Genomic DNA, 17,001 nt, shown 5'->3' on the forward strand with positions numbered 1-17,001 from the left:
CACATCCACTTACCAACACCCGACTCACGAACACATTCACTTACCAACGCCCACACTTACCAACGCCCGACTCACGAACACATTCACTTACCAACGCCCGACTCACGAACACATTCACTTACCAACGCCCGACTCACGAACACATTCACTTACCAACGCCCGACTCACGAACACATCACTTACCAACGCCGCACTTACGAACACCCCGCCAGTACGAATGGCCGGCGTACGAACACGTGCCACTTACCGACGCCCGCACCTCTAATTACTTCATCTCGTCGTCTCCCTCTGTGCGCCAGCGGACGCGCGCCCAGACATGCCCCTGCGTCGCAGCGACCCGGACGGCGGTGCCTGGCCCCCCGGGGCTTCCGCCGACCCGTGGGCCGGGCGCCCGAGCCCTCCGCCCGTCGCGGCCGGGGGCTACCGAGTTAACGACGAGGAGGACGACGACGCCGCCGCTGGGACGGACAGCGTCGTGGAGTGGGACCTGGAGAAGGAGCTGTCGCGAGGGAGGCCGGGGCGCTCCACGCCCGGGGCCAAGGGGACGAAGCCACGGCCCCCACGCCTGGTGCACGGTAACGAGGCCCTCGGGGCCCGCGGCGGTCACGTGGGCCGCTGCTGCTGCTGCTGCACTGGCGATGTTGGGTCACGTGGGCCGCTGCTGCTGCTGCTGCACTGGCGATGTTCGGTCACGTGGGGCGCTGCTGCTGCACCAGAGGTCGCAACCGGGTACCCGATACCCGTACCCTACCGAATACCCGGCTACCCATACCCGGCCGGGTACGGGTACGGGTAGCCGTTTGCGACCCTGGTGCGGCCGGGTACAGGTACGGGTAGACCGTGAGTCACTGGTGAGTCACCGTTTGTCACTCATTTCGGGTAGTGTACGGGTAGGGGTACGGGTACCCATTTGCGACCCTGGTGCGGCAGGGTACGGGTACGGGTAAGGAATGAATCAAAAACCGTTGGTGACCTCTGTGCTGCACTGGCGACGTTCGGTCACGTGGGGCGCTGCTGCTGCACTGGCGACGACGCCAACATACGACGTCGTTAACCCACGAAGGTCTTCACTCACCTCCCTCCCTCCTTCCCCCCTCCCTCCCCCCCTTCCTCCCCCCTCACTCCCCCCCTTCCTCCCTCTCCCCCTCCCTCCCTCCCTCCTCCCTCCCCCCCTCCCTCCCCTCCTCCCCTCCCATCCCTCCCCCCCTCCCTCCCATCCCTCCTCCCTCCCCCCCTCTCTCTCCCCCTCCCTCCCATCCCTCCTCCCCTCCCTCCCCTCCCTGTCTCCCTCCCTCCCATCCCTCCATTCCCCCCTCCCTCCTCCCTCCCCCCCTCCCATCCCTCCCTCCCCCCCTCCCTCTCTCCCCCCCCTCCCATCCCTCCTCCCTCCCCCTCCCCCCCTCCCTCTCCCCCTCCCTCCCCCCCCTCCCTCCCCTCCCTCCCTGCCTCCCTCCCCCCCCCTCCCTCCCCCCCAGGCTTCTCCAACTCCATGGAGGACCTCCCCTTCGAGGGCTACTCCATGTCTCCACGCGGCCGATTCCAACGCCTCCACCCTGACGACGAGGACAACGACGACGACGATGGCGGCGATGACGTCATCGACGACGCGGGGGAGGGGAGGAGGGGGGGGCCCCCCCCTCACCCCCCCCAAGCAACGTCGCCCCCCAGAGGGGGGCCGGCCCCCGCCCGCCGCGGCTCGCCGCCGATTGGCCGCCACGCTGTCGGCGGGCGTCGCCGTGCTGGTGTCGGGGTTCCTGATTGGCTACGCGGCGAGGGGGGCGGGGCCGGCGGGGGCGTGTGGGGGGGCGGCGACCACGTGGGCGACGCCCCCGGGCGGCCGTGATGACGACACAGGCGGGGAGGAGGGGGAGCTGGGAGGACGGCAGCGGCGACGAGGAGGAGCTGCGGAGAAGCCTTCACCGTGGGGTGGTGGACAACATCACGGAGGAGGGGGTCGCGGAGATGTTCAGGTATGCTGGTGGGGGTGGCGGTGGTGGTGATGGTGGTGGTGGCGGTGGTGGTGCTGGTGGCGGTGGTGGCCTTGGTGCCGGTGATTGTGGTAGTGGAGGCGGTGATTGTGGCGGTGGTGGCGGTGATTGTGATGGTGGTGGCGGTTATTGTGTTGGTGGTCATTGTGGTAGTGGTGATTGGTGGTGGTGATTGTGGTGGTGGTGGCGGTGGTGGCGGTGATTGTGGTGGTGGCGGTTATTGTGTTGGTGGTCATTGTGGTAGTGGTGATTGGTGGTGGTGATTGTGGTGGTGGTGGTGGCGGTGGTGGCGGTGATTGTGGTGGTGGTGGCGGTTATTGTGTTGGTGGTCATTGTGGTAGTGGTGATTGGTGGTGGTGATTGTGGTGGTGGTGGCGGTGGTGGCGGTGATTGTGGTGGTGGTGGTTATTGTGTTGGTGGTCATTGTGGTAATGGTGATTGGTGGTGGTGATTGTGGTGGTGGTGGCGGTAGTGGCGGTGGTGGCGCTGATTTTAGTGGTGGTGGCGGTGATTTTGGTGGTGCCGGTAATGGCGGCAGTGGTGGTGGGGCTGACGGTGATTACGGTGACGTTTGTGACATTGGCGATGGCGATGGTGATGATCGTGATGACGATGGCGGCGACGATGACGGTGATGATGGTGACAGCCGATGACGATGGCAGTTATGGCGGCGATGATCGTGGTGACGGCGATGATGATGACGACGATGACGACGACGATGACGACGACGATGACGACGACGACGACGATGACGACGACGATGACGACGACGATCATCGTCATGACGACGACGATGACGACGACGACGACGACGACGATGAAGACGATGACGACGACGATGACGACGACGATCATCGTCATGACGACGACGATGACGACGACGACGATGATGACGACGACGACGATCGTCGTCATGACGACGAATCTCCCATCCCCGCCCGTGGACCCCCAGGTACTTCCGTGGCGACGAAGACGACTTCGGCTCGCCGGTGACCCCCGTGTCCCCCGTGACCCCCGTGACCCCCGTGACCTCGGCGGCCCTGGCCGAGCGGGTCCGCCGGTCGTGGGTTGCGCTGGGCCTCAAGGAGGTGCGCGTCGGGGCCTACCGCCTACGCCGCAGCGTCCCGGCACAAGACGGCACGGCAACCATCACCGTGATCGGTGCGATGGTGGGGGGTGGGGGGGTGGGGGTGTGGGGGTGGGGGTGGGGGGGTGGGGTGGGTGTCGTACCACGTGGTAGTCGGGGCGATTACGCGACTAGTATTGTGACACTCACTTCACACTCACTCACACTCTCTCACTCAAACTCACTCACACTCACTCACTCAAACTCATTCACACTCACTCACATTCACTCACACTCACTCACTCACACTCACTCACTCATACTCACTCACACTCAAACTCACTCACTCACACTCACTCACTCAAACTCATTCACCACTCACACACTCACTCACTCTCACACTCACTCATTCATAATCTGACACTCTCATTCAGGCACACAAACCCAGACCCAGGGCTCGAACCCAGCCTCTCAGTGTCTCTGACACGGCCATCGTGAACCCACTGAGAGAGAGACACCCAGACCCAGGACTCTAACCCAGCCTCTCAGTGTCTCCGACACGGCCATCGTGAGCCCACTGAGAGAGAGACACCCAGACCCAGGGCTCGAACCCATCCTCTCAGTGTCTCTGACACGGCCATCGTGAACCCACTGAGAGAGAGAGACACCCAGACCCAGGACTCGAACCCAGCCTCTCAGTGTCTCCGACACGGCCATCGTGAGCCCACTGAGAGAGAGACACCCAGACCCAGGGCTCGAACCCAGCCTCTCAGTGTCTCCGACACGGCCATCATGAACCCACTGAGAGAGAGAGACACCCAGACCCAGGGCTCGAACCCAGCCTCTCAGTGTCTCCGACACGGCCATCGTGAGCCCACTGAGAGAGAGAGACACCCAGACCCAGGGCTCGAACCCAGCCTCTCAGTGTCTCCGACACGGCCATCGTGAACCCACTGAGAGAGAGAGACACCCAGACCCAGGGCTCGAACCCAGCCTCTCAGTGTCTCCGACACGGCCATCGTGAACCCACTGAGAGAGAGAGACACCCAGACCCAGGACTCGAACCCAGCCTCTCAGTGTCTCCGACACGGCCATCGTGAACCCACTGAGAGAGAGAGACACCCAGACCCAGGGCTCGAACCCAGCCTCTCAGTGTCTCTGACACGGCCATTGTGAACCCCCTGAGAGAGAGACACCCAGACCCAGGGCTCGAACCCAGCCTCTCAGTGTCTCTGACATGGCCATCGTGAACTGTTGTGAGGTTAAGCTCCTGTGGACCCTCACCCCAACCCCCCCCCCCACCTTATCCCCCCCACCTCACCCCCCCACCCCACCCCCCACCCTCCCACAACCCTCCCCCAGAGGGCTCCCACGTGACCTGCTACTTGCCCTCGGGGCTGCGTTGTGGAGGCGGCGCTGATGGGAACCACTCCAGGGGGAGCCACGTGGAGGTGAGAGGGGCCAACAGCGGAGCGGTGGCGCAGCAGTTAGCGGCGTGCTACCACCGCCGCCACCACCAACGCCACCAACGCCACCAACGCCACCACCGCCACCACCGCCACCACCGTCGCCACCACCAACGCCACCAACGCCACCACCGCCATCACCACCATCAACGTCACCACCAACGCCACCACCAACGCCACCACCAACGCCACCACCAACGCCACCACCACCGCCACCACCACCACCATCACCACCACCACCACCATCACTGACGCCACCACCGCCATCACCACCACCAACGCAACCACCGCCATCACCACCACCAACGCCACCACCGCCATCACCACCACCAACGCCACCACCGCCATCACCACCACCAACGCCACCACCGCCATCACCGCCAATGCCACCACCATCACCGACGCCACCACCGCCATCACCACCAACAACGCCACCACCACCGCTACCACCACCACCGCCATCACCGCCACCACCAACACCACCACCGCCACCACGCGTGTGTGTGTGTGCGTCCCCATGTGTGTGTGCATGTGTGCGTGTGTGCGTGCGTGTGTGTGTGCGTGTGCGTGCAGGGGGACCTGGTGGACGTGTGGATGGGCAGGCCTGAGGACCTGGCGACGCTGGGCAGGGTGAACCTCACGACGGCTGTAGTCATGCTCAGGGTGGGGTCCGGCCCACTCCTCTACACGGTGAGCCCTGGGCTCACAATGGCCGTGTCGGAGACACGGAGAGGCTGGGTTCGAGCCCTGGGTCTGGGTGTCTCTCTCTCAGTGGGTTCACGATGGCCGTGTCGGAGACACTGAGAGGCTGGGTTCGAGCCCTGGGTCTGGGTGTCTCTCTCTCAGTGGGTTCACGATGGCCGTGTCGGAGACACTGAGAGGCTGGGTTGGAGCCCTGGGTCTGGGTGTCTCTTTAAACTATTGCCACAAATTTCCCCCCACCCCCATCCCCTCCACCCCCCACCCCCCTTTCCAGGAGGTGCTTGACGCTGGGTGTTGGCTGTGGGTGTGCGTCCCCCCCCCCCCCCCGTTGTCTTGCAGCTGGGAGTCCTGGCCCGCCTGCGGGTCTCCGCGGTGCTGCTTTACTCCGACGGCGAGTGTGATGGGTCGGGCGCGGCGCCGGCCGACGTGCTGACGGCGACGGTGGGCGACGGCGGTGATGGTGATGGTGATGGCGGTGATGGTGATGGTGATGGCGGTGATGGTGATGGTGATGGCGGTGATGGTGATGGTGATGGCGGCGGTGATGGTGATGGTGATGGTTCGGCGGCAAAGGCCCCACGTGAGTGCCGCACGGAGCGGCACGTGTGAACCCACGCCGGCCACGGACGTCGTGGGTTGCCATTGCCGTAGCTGCCGGGGCCGCCGTGGTTGCTGTTGCCGTGAGGTTGACTTGCTCAGCCGCTCGCTCGCTCAGTCAACCATTCACTCACTCGCCCGCTCGCTCAGTCAACCACTCACTCACTCACTCGCCCGCTCGCTCGCTTAGTCAACCACTCACTCACTCAGCCACCCGCTCGCTCACTCACTCGTTGACAGCAGTACATACTGTGGTGGTACATGCTATCACTACAGCAGTGCCTACTGACTGTGGTGGTACCTGTTATGACTACAGCAGTACACACTGTGGTGGTACATGTTATGACTACAGCAGTGCCTACTGACTGTGGTGGTACCTGCTATGACTACAGCAGTACACACTGTGGTGGTACCTGCTATGACTACAGCAGTACATACTGGCAGATGCACGAACTTGCGCCCCCCACTGCGTTTTGGTGGCCTGGAGCTCCGCTCGGTGATGCGAGCGGAGCGCCTCTGCCCTCTGCTGCTGCTTAAGGGCGACTGCACACACACAAACGCACTCACACTCACTCACTCAGTCACTCACTCAGATAGTAACTCACTCACTCAATCACTCACTCACACAGTCATTAACATACTCACTCAGTCACTCACTCACTCGGTAACCCACTCACTCGGTCACCCACTCACTCACTCACCCACTCACCCACCCACTCACCCACTCACTTACCCACTCACTCACCCACTCACCCACTCACTCACCCACTCATCCACTCACTCACCCACTCACTCACCCAATCACTCACCCACCTACTTACCCACTCACCTACTCACTCACTCGCCCATCTGCCCATTCGCCCACCATACAGCCCCTCCTCCCCCCCCTCCCGTGTCCCCTCCCCGACGTCCCCCCTCCCACGTCCAATCCTATCCACATCTCCCCCCCCCCCCGTAACCCCCCTGCCCCCCCCCCGTGTCACCCCCCCCCCCCCCGCAGCGCCCCCCCCGTAACCCCCCCGCCCCCCCCGTGTCACCACCACCCCCCCCCTGCAGTGCTCCCCCCCCATGTCCCCCCCCCGTAACCCCCCTGCCCCCCCCTGCTCCCCCCCGTGTCACCCCCCCTTGCAGTGCCCCCCCCCATGTCCCCCCCCCGTAACCCCCCTGCCCCCCCCTGCTCCCCCCCGTGTCACCCCCCCCTTGCAGCGCCCCCCCATGTCCCCCCCCCGTAACCCCCCTGCCCCCCCCTGCCCCCCCCCCGTGTCACCCCCCCCCCCCGCAGCGCCCCCCCTGGTGTTGCCGGTCTCGGCGGCGTTGGCGGCGCTGATCGCCCCTCGCGACGCCCAGCGGCCCTGCCAGCGGCCACGGGGAACGCACGGTGAGCGCACACGCACACACACACGCACGCACGCACACATGCAGGGTACACACAGTGTACACACACACACACACAGTGTACACACAGTGTACACACACAGTGTACACACACAGTGTTCACACACAGTGTACACACACACAGTGTACACACACACAGTGTACATACACACACACACACACACAGTGTACACACACACACAGTGTACACACACACACAGTGTACACACACACAGTGTACACACACACAGTGTACACACACAGTGTTCACACACAGTGTACACACACACAGTGTACACACACACAGTGTACACACACACAGTGTACACACACACACAGTGTACACACACACACAGTGTACACACACACAGTGTACACACACAGTGTACACACACACAGTGTACACACACAGGTACACACACACAGTGTACACACACAGTGTACACACACACAGTGTACACACACGCACACACACAGTGTACCTGTACATACACACGCACACGCAGTGTACCTGTACACACACACAGTGTACACACACGCAGTGTACACACACACGCACACACACAGTGTACACACACACACACAGTGTACACACACGCAGTGTACACACACACACGCACACACACACAGTGTACCTGTACGCACGCAGACACAGTGTACGTGTACACGTGTGTGTGCATGTACATGTGTGTGTACACGTATGCATCAGCCACTCATTTCAGTCAGTCGACCCGTGGCACCTGGGTCTGCCCCGTGACCTCCTACCAGCGGGCGTTCGACACTTCACGTGCCCTCAAGGTGCACATGGCCTGGCACAAGCGTCGTGGTGATGTCACCGCCACTTAGTGGCGAATGGCGGTTGTTGATGAGTGAGTGAGTGAGTGAGTGTGTGAGTGTGTGAGTGAGTGTGGGGGTGTTTGAGTGTGTGAGTAAGTGTGTGAGTGTGTGAGTGAGTGTGTAACTGAGTGTAAGTGAGTGAGTGTGTGAGTGAGTGACTGTGTGAGTGTGTGAGTGTCCGGCAAAACAACCTCCTACCTCCTCGCGGTGCCGGACGGGCAACATTGTCGTGGGCAGTGCTGTGGGGGGAGGGCCAATACCCATTGGCCTCTCCCCTCATGGCGTCTGTGACCACCACAGTGGCTAAACGGGGGCTCTGGACGGGTGCGAGGGGCTGGTAACCCCTCCACCTTCAATTAACCACCACTAAACTACGAAGTAAACATAAACCTGTAATTAATAAGCTTGTGCCGGAGGCCCCGGGGGGTCAGGCTTTTATGACGTCTCCTGGCCAAACCCCATTTGGCGGAGCCAGGAGATTGAATTTTAACCCTCGGGGCTCCTCCAGAAACAACGAAAAACCATTGCGGATGGCCACGTGGAATGTTCGAACGCTCACTGCGGAGGAGAGGCTGCCACTCCTCTGTCGGGAGCTGGACCGGTACCGCCTGGATCTCTGTGGCATTCAGGAGGTCCGGTGGACCGGTTCTGGCTCCTGCCACCATGAGGGGTGGACAGTCCTCTACTCGGGGCAGGAGACTGCCAAAGAACAGGGTGTGGCTCTTCTTCTGAACAAAAGAATGAAGGGGGCGTGGGAGCGTGGCGGTGAGGTGTGGGAAGCTGTAAGCCCCAGGCTACTTTGGGCTCGCCTTCCCATCAACCAGAGGCGAGGAGTGGTGGTCGTGGTTACTTATGCCCCCACCGAAGACGAACATCTGTGGAGGGATGCAGGCAAAGCCGATGAGTCGGACGCTTTCTATGACCTCCTGTCACAGGTGCTGGCTAAAGTGGCCACTCGGGACAGAGTCATCTTGTTGGGTGACTTCAATGCCGGAGTTGGTCATGATACTGGCACCTGGTCTGGAGTGATTGGAAGGCATGGGCCAGATCAGCTCAATAATAACGGTAGGAGGCTGCTAGATTTTTGTGCAGCCCATGGGCTTGTAATTACCAACACGCTCTTCCGGCATCGGCGCATACACACAACATCATGGATGCATGCCGGGTCCAAGCAAGAACATCTGCTGGACTACGTAGTGACGGACCAGCGGATGCGAGCCCATGTCCTTGACACCAGGACCTACCGTGGAGCTGATCTGCCCTCTGACCATCGACTAGTCATCTGTAAGATGCGCCTGCCATTCTTCCACTCCGGTGGTGGGTGTACACCCAGGATCCCATTCCAACCAAAAGTGGCCTGGTCTAAGTTAGCTGATGAAAGTTGCAAGCGAGAATTTCATCATCGCTTGCAGCTGGGGTTGGCATCGTCCCCCACTCCACCTGATGTCGAGGGTAAATGGGCGAGGTTTAAGACTGTGACTCATGCAGCTGCAATGGCTGCTTTGGGTACGCGGTCCAGACCTCCCCGGGAACCCTGGCTGACGGAGGAGGTGTTCAGGTTAATTGAGAAAAAGCGACAGGCCCACTCTCATCGCCTACAGCATCCCACGTCAGAGAATGAGGAGGTTTACCGCAGTCTTCGCTCGGAGGTTCGGAGAGCCGTGAGGCGCTGTAAGGATGGGTGGTGGTCGCGGGTTGCTGAGGAGATGGAGTCTGCCTCAGTGGCCCGCGATCACAAATCACTATTTAACTCCATCAAAAAAGTAACCTGCAGCGCCACACCTATTACCATCATTAGAGGAAAAAACGGTGATCCAATCTCCGACCCCCAGGAACAGGTTTGCAGATTTGCTGAGCATTTCTGTGAGGTCCTGGGGGAGGGAAAATCTCTCAGCCAGGAAAACATCGTGGCACAAAGTGGGGATAACCCTGCTGAGGCTGCGGTGCCTCAAATATTGGAAGAGGTCACCCCCTGTGAGTGGCTGGCTGAGGTACCGGCTGTTGAGGAAGTACTGAGGGCGATCCGGAGTCTGAGACCAGGGAAGGCACCGGGCAGAGATGATCTCCCAGGCGAAATGCTGAGGGAGGGTGGCGTTTGTGCACAGACTGCCCTATATGACATCATAACAACAGTCTGGACCACTGGACGGGTTCCGCAGGACTGGAAGGATGCCCTGGTGGTCCCCCTCTTTAAGAAGGGGGACCGTACCGACTGTAACAACTACAGGGGCATCTCACTCCTCAGTGTGCCGGGTAAGGTCCTGGCAAGGATTATTCAACATCGCCTTGCTAGGCATGCTGAGGAGAGGCTTGCGGAGCCCCAATGTGGTTTCAGGAAAGGGCGGTCCTGCACAGATGCCATATTTTCTGTCCGTCTGCTACAGCAGAGGTGTAGGGAATTCCAAAAAGACCTACATCTCTGCTTTATTGACCTGGTCAAGGCCTATGATACCATCAGTAGGACTGGGCTCTGGGTTGTTCTTCGTGCTTTCGGAGTCCCTGACCCTCTGCTCACGATCATTAAGGACCTTCATGATGGTGAGCGGGCCCGGGTAAAACTACGTGGCCGGGAGTCGGAGCCTTTCCCTGTACACCTTGGGGTGCGACAGGGATGTCCTCTGGCTCCCACATTATTTAACATCTATTTCGACTGCGTAGTTCGTGAAGCCTTCAATAGCTGTACCGGGGGAATTACCATTTGGTACAGATACAATGGGAGGCTGATCGACGCCCGGGTGCGATCAAGGGATGGCTCCCTATTGGTCAACCACGTTATGTATGCCGATGATTTGGTAATAGCTGCTCATTCAGAAGAGGAGTTGGAGACGCTGCTGCTGAGACTGGAGCGTGCCACTAAGAGGTGGGGCCTTACCATCAGCCCCACCAAAACTAAGCACCTGCCTGGGTATTTTGTACCATCGGGCACTCCGCCCCCACAACTCCCAATCGGTGATGGGGCAGTTGTGGAGAGAGTAGAGAGTTTCCCATACCTGGGCAGTGTGCTCATGACCGGCTCCAGTTTATCAGCAGAGGTCTCACTCCGAATCAGTCGAGCGGCAATATCTTTTCATCGGTTGCGTAACGCTGTGTGGAAGCTACCTGGTCTGTCGCTCCGCACGAAGCTTCAGGTCTTCTCGGCCACGGTCATTCCCTCCCTTCTCTATGCTTGCGAAACGTGGACCCCCCTAGTGGAGCATCTTCGCCGGTTGGAAACATTTAGGCTGGCCTGCCTACGATCCATCCTGGGTTTAACCAGGCTGGATTGTGTGAGGAGCTCACAAGTCCTTGAAAGATCTGGGCAAAGTCCCATCAGTGAGCTCCTCCGGCAGGCAAGGCTGCGTTGGCTGGGTCATGTAGCCCGCATGCCCAGCCACCGCATGCCTAAACAGCTTTTGTTCGGCCGGATCGAGGGGGCTAAACGGGCGCGGCACGGGCTAGAGAAGAGATGGAGTGATGTGGTACAGGAGGACGTGGAGCTGAGTGGACTTGCCGATGACTGGTACCAGCGGTGTCAAGATCGGCCTCAGTGGAGGAGGCTCGTGAAGGATGCTACTGGGCAGTTGGAGGCAGTCGCCCTCCAACAACAACGGAGGGCGGAGGAGCGACGCTCACAACAACGAGCGGAGCGCCGGGTGGCTAAAGCACAGCAAGTTGGCACAGTAGGGGGCACAGGTGGTGCATCAGCCAGTCATCTCGGTCATCTCGGTCAGTCGACCCGTGGCACCTGGGTCTGCCCCGTGACCTCCTGCCAGCGGGCGTTCGACACTTCACGTGGCCTCAAGGTGCACATGGCCTGGCACAAGCGTCGTGGTGACGTCACCGCCACTTAGTGGCGAATGGCGGTTGTTGTTGAGTGTGTGAGTGAGTGACTGAGTGAGTATGTGAGTGTATGAGTGAGTGTATGAGTGAGTGTATGAGTGTGTGAATAAGTGTATGAGTGAGTGTGTGAGTGAGTGTGTGAGTGAGTGAGTAAGTGTGTAAGTGTATGAGTGAGTGTGTGAGTGTATGAGTGAGTGTGTGAGTGTATGAGTGAGTGACTGAATGACTGAGTGAATGACTGAGTGAGTGACTGAGTAAGTGTGTGAGTGAGTGTATGAGTGAGTGAGTGTGTGAGTGAGTGTGTGAGTGTGTGAGTGAGTGTATGAGTGAGTGTGTGTGTGAGTGTATGATTGAGTGAGTGAGTGTGTGAGTGTGTGAGTGAGTGTATGAGTGAGTGTGTGTGTGAGTGTATGATTGAGTGAATTACTGAGTGAGTGACTGAGTGTGTGAGTGTGTGGTCATGCTGGCATTGTCATTCCAGTTGGGGGCCCCCCTCTGCTTCGAGTGAGGCTGAGAGTGGGGGGCCGCGTCTGTAGCTCTGTGGGTGAGTGAGTGTGTGAGTGAGTGACTGTGTGAGTGTGTGAGTGAGTGACTGAGTGAGTATGTGAGTGTATGAGTGAGTGTATGAGTGAGTGTATGAGTGTGTGAATAAGTGTATGAGTGAGTGTGTGAGTGAGTGTGTGAGTGAGTGAGTAAGTGTGTAAGTGTATGAGTGAGTGTGTGAGTGTATGAGTGAGTGTGTGAGTGTATGAGTGAGTGACTGAATGACTGAGTGAATGACTGAGTGAGTGACTGAGTAAGTGTGTGAGTGAGTGTATGAGTGAGTGAGTGTGTGAGTGAGTGTGTGAGTGTGTGAGTGAGTGTATGAGTGAGTGTGTGTGTGAGTGTATGATTGAGTGAGTGAGTGTGTGAGTGTGTGAGTGAGTGTATGAGTGAGTGTGTGTGTGAGTGTATGATTGAGTGAATTACTGAGTGAGTGACTGAGTGTGTGAGTGTGTGGTCATGCTGGCATTGTCATTCCAGTTGGGGGCCCCCCTCTGCTTCGAGTGAGGCTGAGAGTGGGGGGCCGCGTCTGTAGCTCTGTGGGTAAGTGAGTGTGTGATTGAGTGTGTGATTGAGTGTGAGTGAGTGTGTGAGTGTGTGAGTGTGTGTGTGAGTGAGTGTGTGAGTGAGTGAGGCGAGGAGTGGTGGTCGTGGTTACTTATGCCCCCACCTAAGACGAACATCCGTGGAGGGATGCAGGCAAAGCCGATGAGTCAGACGCTTTCTATGACCTCCTGTCACAGGTGCTGGCTAAAGTGGCCACTCGGGACAGAGTCATCTTGTTGGGTGACTTCAATGCCCGAGTTGGTCATGATGCTGGCACCTGGTCTGGAGTGATTGGAAGGCATGGGCCAGATCAGCTCAATAATAACGGTAGGAGGCTGCTAGATTTTTGTGCAGCCCATGGGCTTGTAATTACCAACACGCTCTTCCGGCATCGGCGCATCCACACAACATCATGGATGCATGCCGGGTCCAAGCAAGAACATCTGCTGGACTACATAGTGACGGACCAGCAGATGCGAGCCCATGTCCTTGACACCAGGACCTACCGTGGAGCTGATCTGACCTCTGACCATCGACTAGTCATCTGTAAGATGCGCCTGCCATTCTTCCGCTCCGGTGGTGGGTGTACACCCAGGATCCCATTCCAACCAAAAGTGGCCTGGTCTCAGTTAGCTGATGAAAGTTGCAAGCGAGAATTTCATCATTGCTTGCAGCTGGGGTTGGCATCGTCCCCCACTCCACTTGATGTCGAGGGTAAATGGGCAAGGTTTAAGACTGTGACTCATGCAGCTGCAATGGCTGCTTTGGGTACGCGGTCCAGACCTCCCCAGAAACCCTGGTTGACGGAGGAGGTGTTCAGGTTAATTGAGAAAAAGCGACAGGCCCACTCTCATCGCCTACAGCATCCCACGTCAGAGAATGAGGAGGTTTACCGCAGCCTTCGCTCGGAGGTTCGGAGAGCCGTAAGGCGCTGTAAGGATGGGTGGTGGTCGCGGGTTGCTGAGGAGATGGAATCTGCCTCAGTGGCCCGCGATCACAAATCACTATTTAACTCCATCAAAAAAGTAACCTGCAGCGCCACACCTATTACCATCTTTAGAGGAAAAAACGGTGATCCAATCTCCGACCCCCAGGAACAGGTTTGCAGATTTGCTGAACATTTCTGTGAGGTCCTGGGGGAGGGAAAATCTCTCAGCCAGGAAAACATCATGGCACAACGTGGGGATAACCCTGCTGAGGCTGCGGTGCCTCAAATATTGGAAGAGGTCACCCCCTGTGAGTGGCTGGCTGAGGTGCCAGCTGTTGAGGAAGTACTGAGGGCGATCCGGAGTCTGAGACCAGGGAAGGCACCGGGCAGAGATGATCTCCCAAGCGAAATGCTGAGGGAGGGTGGCGTTTGTGCACAGACTGCCCTACATGACATCATAACAACAGTCTGGACCACTGGACGGGTTCCGCAGGACTGGAAGGATGCCCTGGTGGTCCCTCTCTTTAAGAAGGGGGACCGTACTGACTGTAACAACTACAGGGGCATCTCACTCCTCAGTGTGCCGGGTAAGGTCCTGGCAAGGATTATTCAACATCGTCTTGCTAGGCACGCTGAGGAGAGGCTTGCGGAGCCCCAATGCGGTTTCAGGAAAGGGCGGTCCTGCACAGATGCCATATTTTCTGTCCGTCTGCTACAGCAGAGGTGTAGGGAATTCCAAAAAGACCTACATCTCTGCTTTATTGACCTGGTCAAGGCCTATGATACCATCAGTAGGACTGGGCTCTGGGTTGTTCTTCGTGCTTTCGGAGTCCCTGACCCTCTGCTCACGATCATTAAGGACCTTCATGATGGTGAGCGGGCCCGGGTAAAACTACGTGGCCGGGAGTCAGAGCCTTTCCCTGTACACCTTGGGGTGCGACAGGGATGTCCTCTGGCTCCCACATTATTTAACATCTATTTCGACTGCGTAGTTCGTGAAGCCTTCAATAGCTGTACCGGGGGAATTTCTATTTGGTACAGATATAATGGGAGGCTGATCGACGCCCGGGTGCGATCAAGGGATGGCTCCCTATTGGTCAACCACGTTATGTATGCCGATGATTTGGTAATAGCTGCTCATTCAGAAGAGGAGTTGGAGACGCTGCTGCTGAGACTGGAGCGTGCCACTAAGAGGTGGGGCCTTACCATCAGCCCCACCAAAACTAAGCACCTGCCTGGGTATTTTGTACCATCGGACACTCCACCCCCACAACTCCCAATTGGTGATGGGGCAGTTGTGGAGAGAGTGGAGAGTTTCCCATACCTGGGCAGTGTGCTTATGACTGGCTCCAGTTTATCAGCAGAGGTCTCACTCCGAATCAGTCGAGCGGCAATATCTTTTCATCGGTTGCGTAACGCTGTGTGGAAGCTACCTGGTCTGTCGCTCCGCACGAAGCTTCAGGTTTTTTCGGCCACGGTCATTCCCTCCCTTCTCTACGCTTGCGAAACGTGGACCCCCCTAGTGGAGCATCTTCGCCGGTTGGAAACATTTAGGCTGGCCTGCCTACGATCCATCCTGGGTTTAACCAGGCTGGATTGTGTGAGGAGCTCACAAGTCCTTGAAAGATCTGGGCAAAGTCCCATCAGTGAGCTCCTCCGGCAGGCAAGGCTGCGTTGGCTGGGTCATGTAGCCCGCATGCCCAGCCACCGCATGCCTAAGCAGCTTTTGTTCGGCCGGATCGAGGGGGCTAAACGGGCGCGGCACGGGCTAGAGAAGAGATGGAGTGATGTGGTACAGGAGGACGTGGAGCTGAGTGGACTTGCTGATGACTGGTACCAGCGGTGTCAAGATCGGCCTCAGTGGAGGAGGCTCGTGAAGGACGCTACTGGGCAGTTGGAGGCAGTCGCCCTCCAACAACAACGGAGGGCGGAGGAGCGACGCTCACAACAACGAGCGGAGCGCCGGGTGGCTAAAGCACAGCAAGTTGGCACAGTAGGGGGCACAGGTGGTGCATCAGCCAGTCATCTCGGTCATCTCGGTCAGTCGACCCGTGGCACCTGGGTCTGCCCCGTGACCTCCTGCCAGCGGGCGTTCGACACTTCACGTGGCCTCAGGGTGCACATGGCCTGGCACAAGCGTCGTGGTGACGTCACCGCCACTTAGTGGCGAATGGCGGTTGTTGTTGAGTGAGTGTGTGAGTGTGTGAGTGTGTGTATGAGTGAGTGTGTGAGTGTGTGAGTGTGTGTATGAGTGATTGTGTGAGTCTATGAGTGAGTGTATGAGTGTGTGAGTGTGTGAGTGAGTGTGTGAGTGAGTGTGTGAGTGAGTGTGTGAGTGTGTGAGTGAGTGATTGTGAGCGTGTGAGTGAGTGAGTGTGTGTGAGTGAGTGAATGTGAGTGAGTTAGTGTGAGTGTGTGAATGAGTGCGTGAATGAGTGAATAGGTGAGTGAGTGTGTGAGTGTGTGAGTGTGTGTGTGAGTGAGTGTGTGAGTGAGTGTGTGAGTGTGTGAGTGTGTGTATGAGTGAGTGTGTGAGTGTGTGAGTGTGTGTATGAGTGAGTGTGTGAGTCTATGAGTGAGTGTATGAGTGTATGAGTGTATGAGTGAGTGTGTGAGTGAGTGTGTGAGTGTGTGAGTGAGTGTGTGAGTGAGTGTATGAGTGTGTCAGTGAGTGAGTGAGTGACTGAGTGAGTGACTGAATGACTGAGTGAGTGACTGAATGACTGAGTGAGTGTGTGAGTGACTGAGTGAGTGTGTGAGTGTATGAGTGAGTGTATGAGTGTGTCAGTGAGTGAGTGTGTGAGTCGGTGTGTTAGTGAGTGAGTGTGTTAGCGAGTGAGTGAATGAGTGAGTGTATGAGTGAGTGACTGAATGACTGAGTGAATGACTGAGTGAGTGACTGAGTAAGTGTGTGAGTGAGTGACTGAGTGAGTGTGTGAGTGAGTGTGTGAGTGAGTGTGTGAGTGAGTGTATGAGTGAGTGTGTGTGTGAGTGTATGATTGAGTGAGTGTGTGAGTGTGTGAGTGAGTGTATGAGTGAGTGAGTGTATGAGTGAATGTGTGAGTGAGTGTGTGAGTGAGTGTGTGAATAAGTGTATGAGTGAGTGTGTGAGTGAGTGTATGAGTGAGTGTGTGT

The 17,001-nt window shown here is 58.2% G+C and overlaps 1 protein-coding gene across 1 annotated transcript in view; it reads left to right on the top strand.

Annotated features, from left to right (window-relative positions):
• Positions 1 to 316: 316 nt before the first annotated feature.
• LOC144952418 (inactive N-acetylated-alpha-linked acidic dipeptidase-like protein 2) overlaps positions 317 to 17,001 on the top strand; it is a 26,030-nt gene continuing 9,345 nt past the window's right edge. The window contains exons 1-8 of the mRNA XM_078882814.1: positions 317 to 575; positions 1,476 to 1,586; positions 1,775 to 1,970; positions 2,941 to 3,149; positions 4,417 to 4,505; positions 5,094 to 5,210; positions 5,562 to 5,802; positions 7,102 to 7,197. Of these exons, the coding sequence (XP_078738940.1) occupies positions 317 to 575; positions 1,476 to 1,586; positions 1,775 to 1,970; positions 2,941 to 3,149; positions 4,417 to 4,505; positions 5,094 to 5,210; positions 5,562 to 5,802; positions 7,102 to 7,197 (1,318 nt within the window). The remainder of the gene's footprint in view (positions 576 to 1,475; positions 1,587 to 1,774; positions 1,971 to 2,940; positions 3,150 to 4,416; positions 4,506 to 5,093; positions 5,211 to 5,561; positions 5,803 to 7,101; positions 7,198 to 17,001) is intronic.

This window comes from Lampetra fluviatilis, chromosome 67, assembly GCF_964198595.1.
Source record: "Lampetra fluviatilis chromosome 67, kcLamFluv1.1, whole genome shotgun sequence".
Classification (NCBI taxonomy): Eukaryota; Metazoa; Chordata; class Hyperoartia; order Petromyzontiformes; family Petromyzontidae; genus Lampetra; species Lampetra fluviatilis.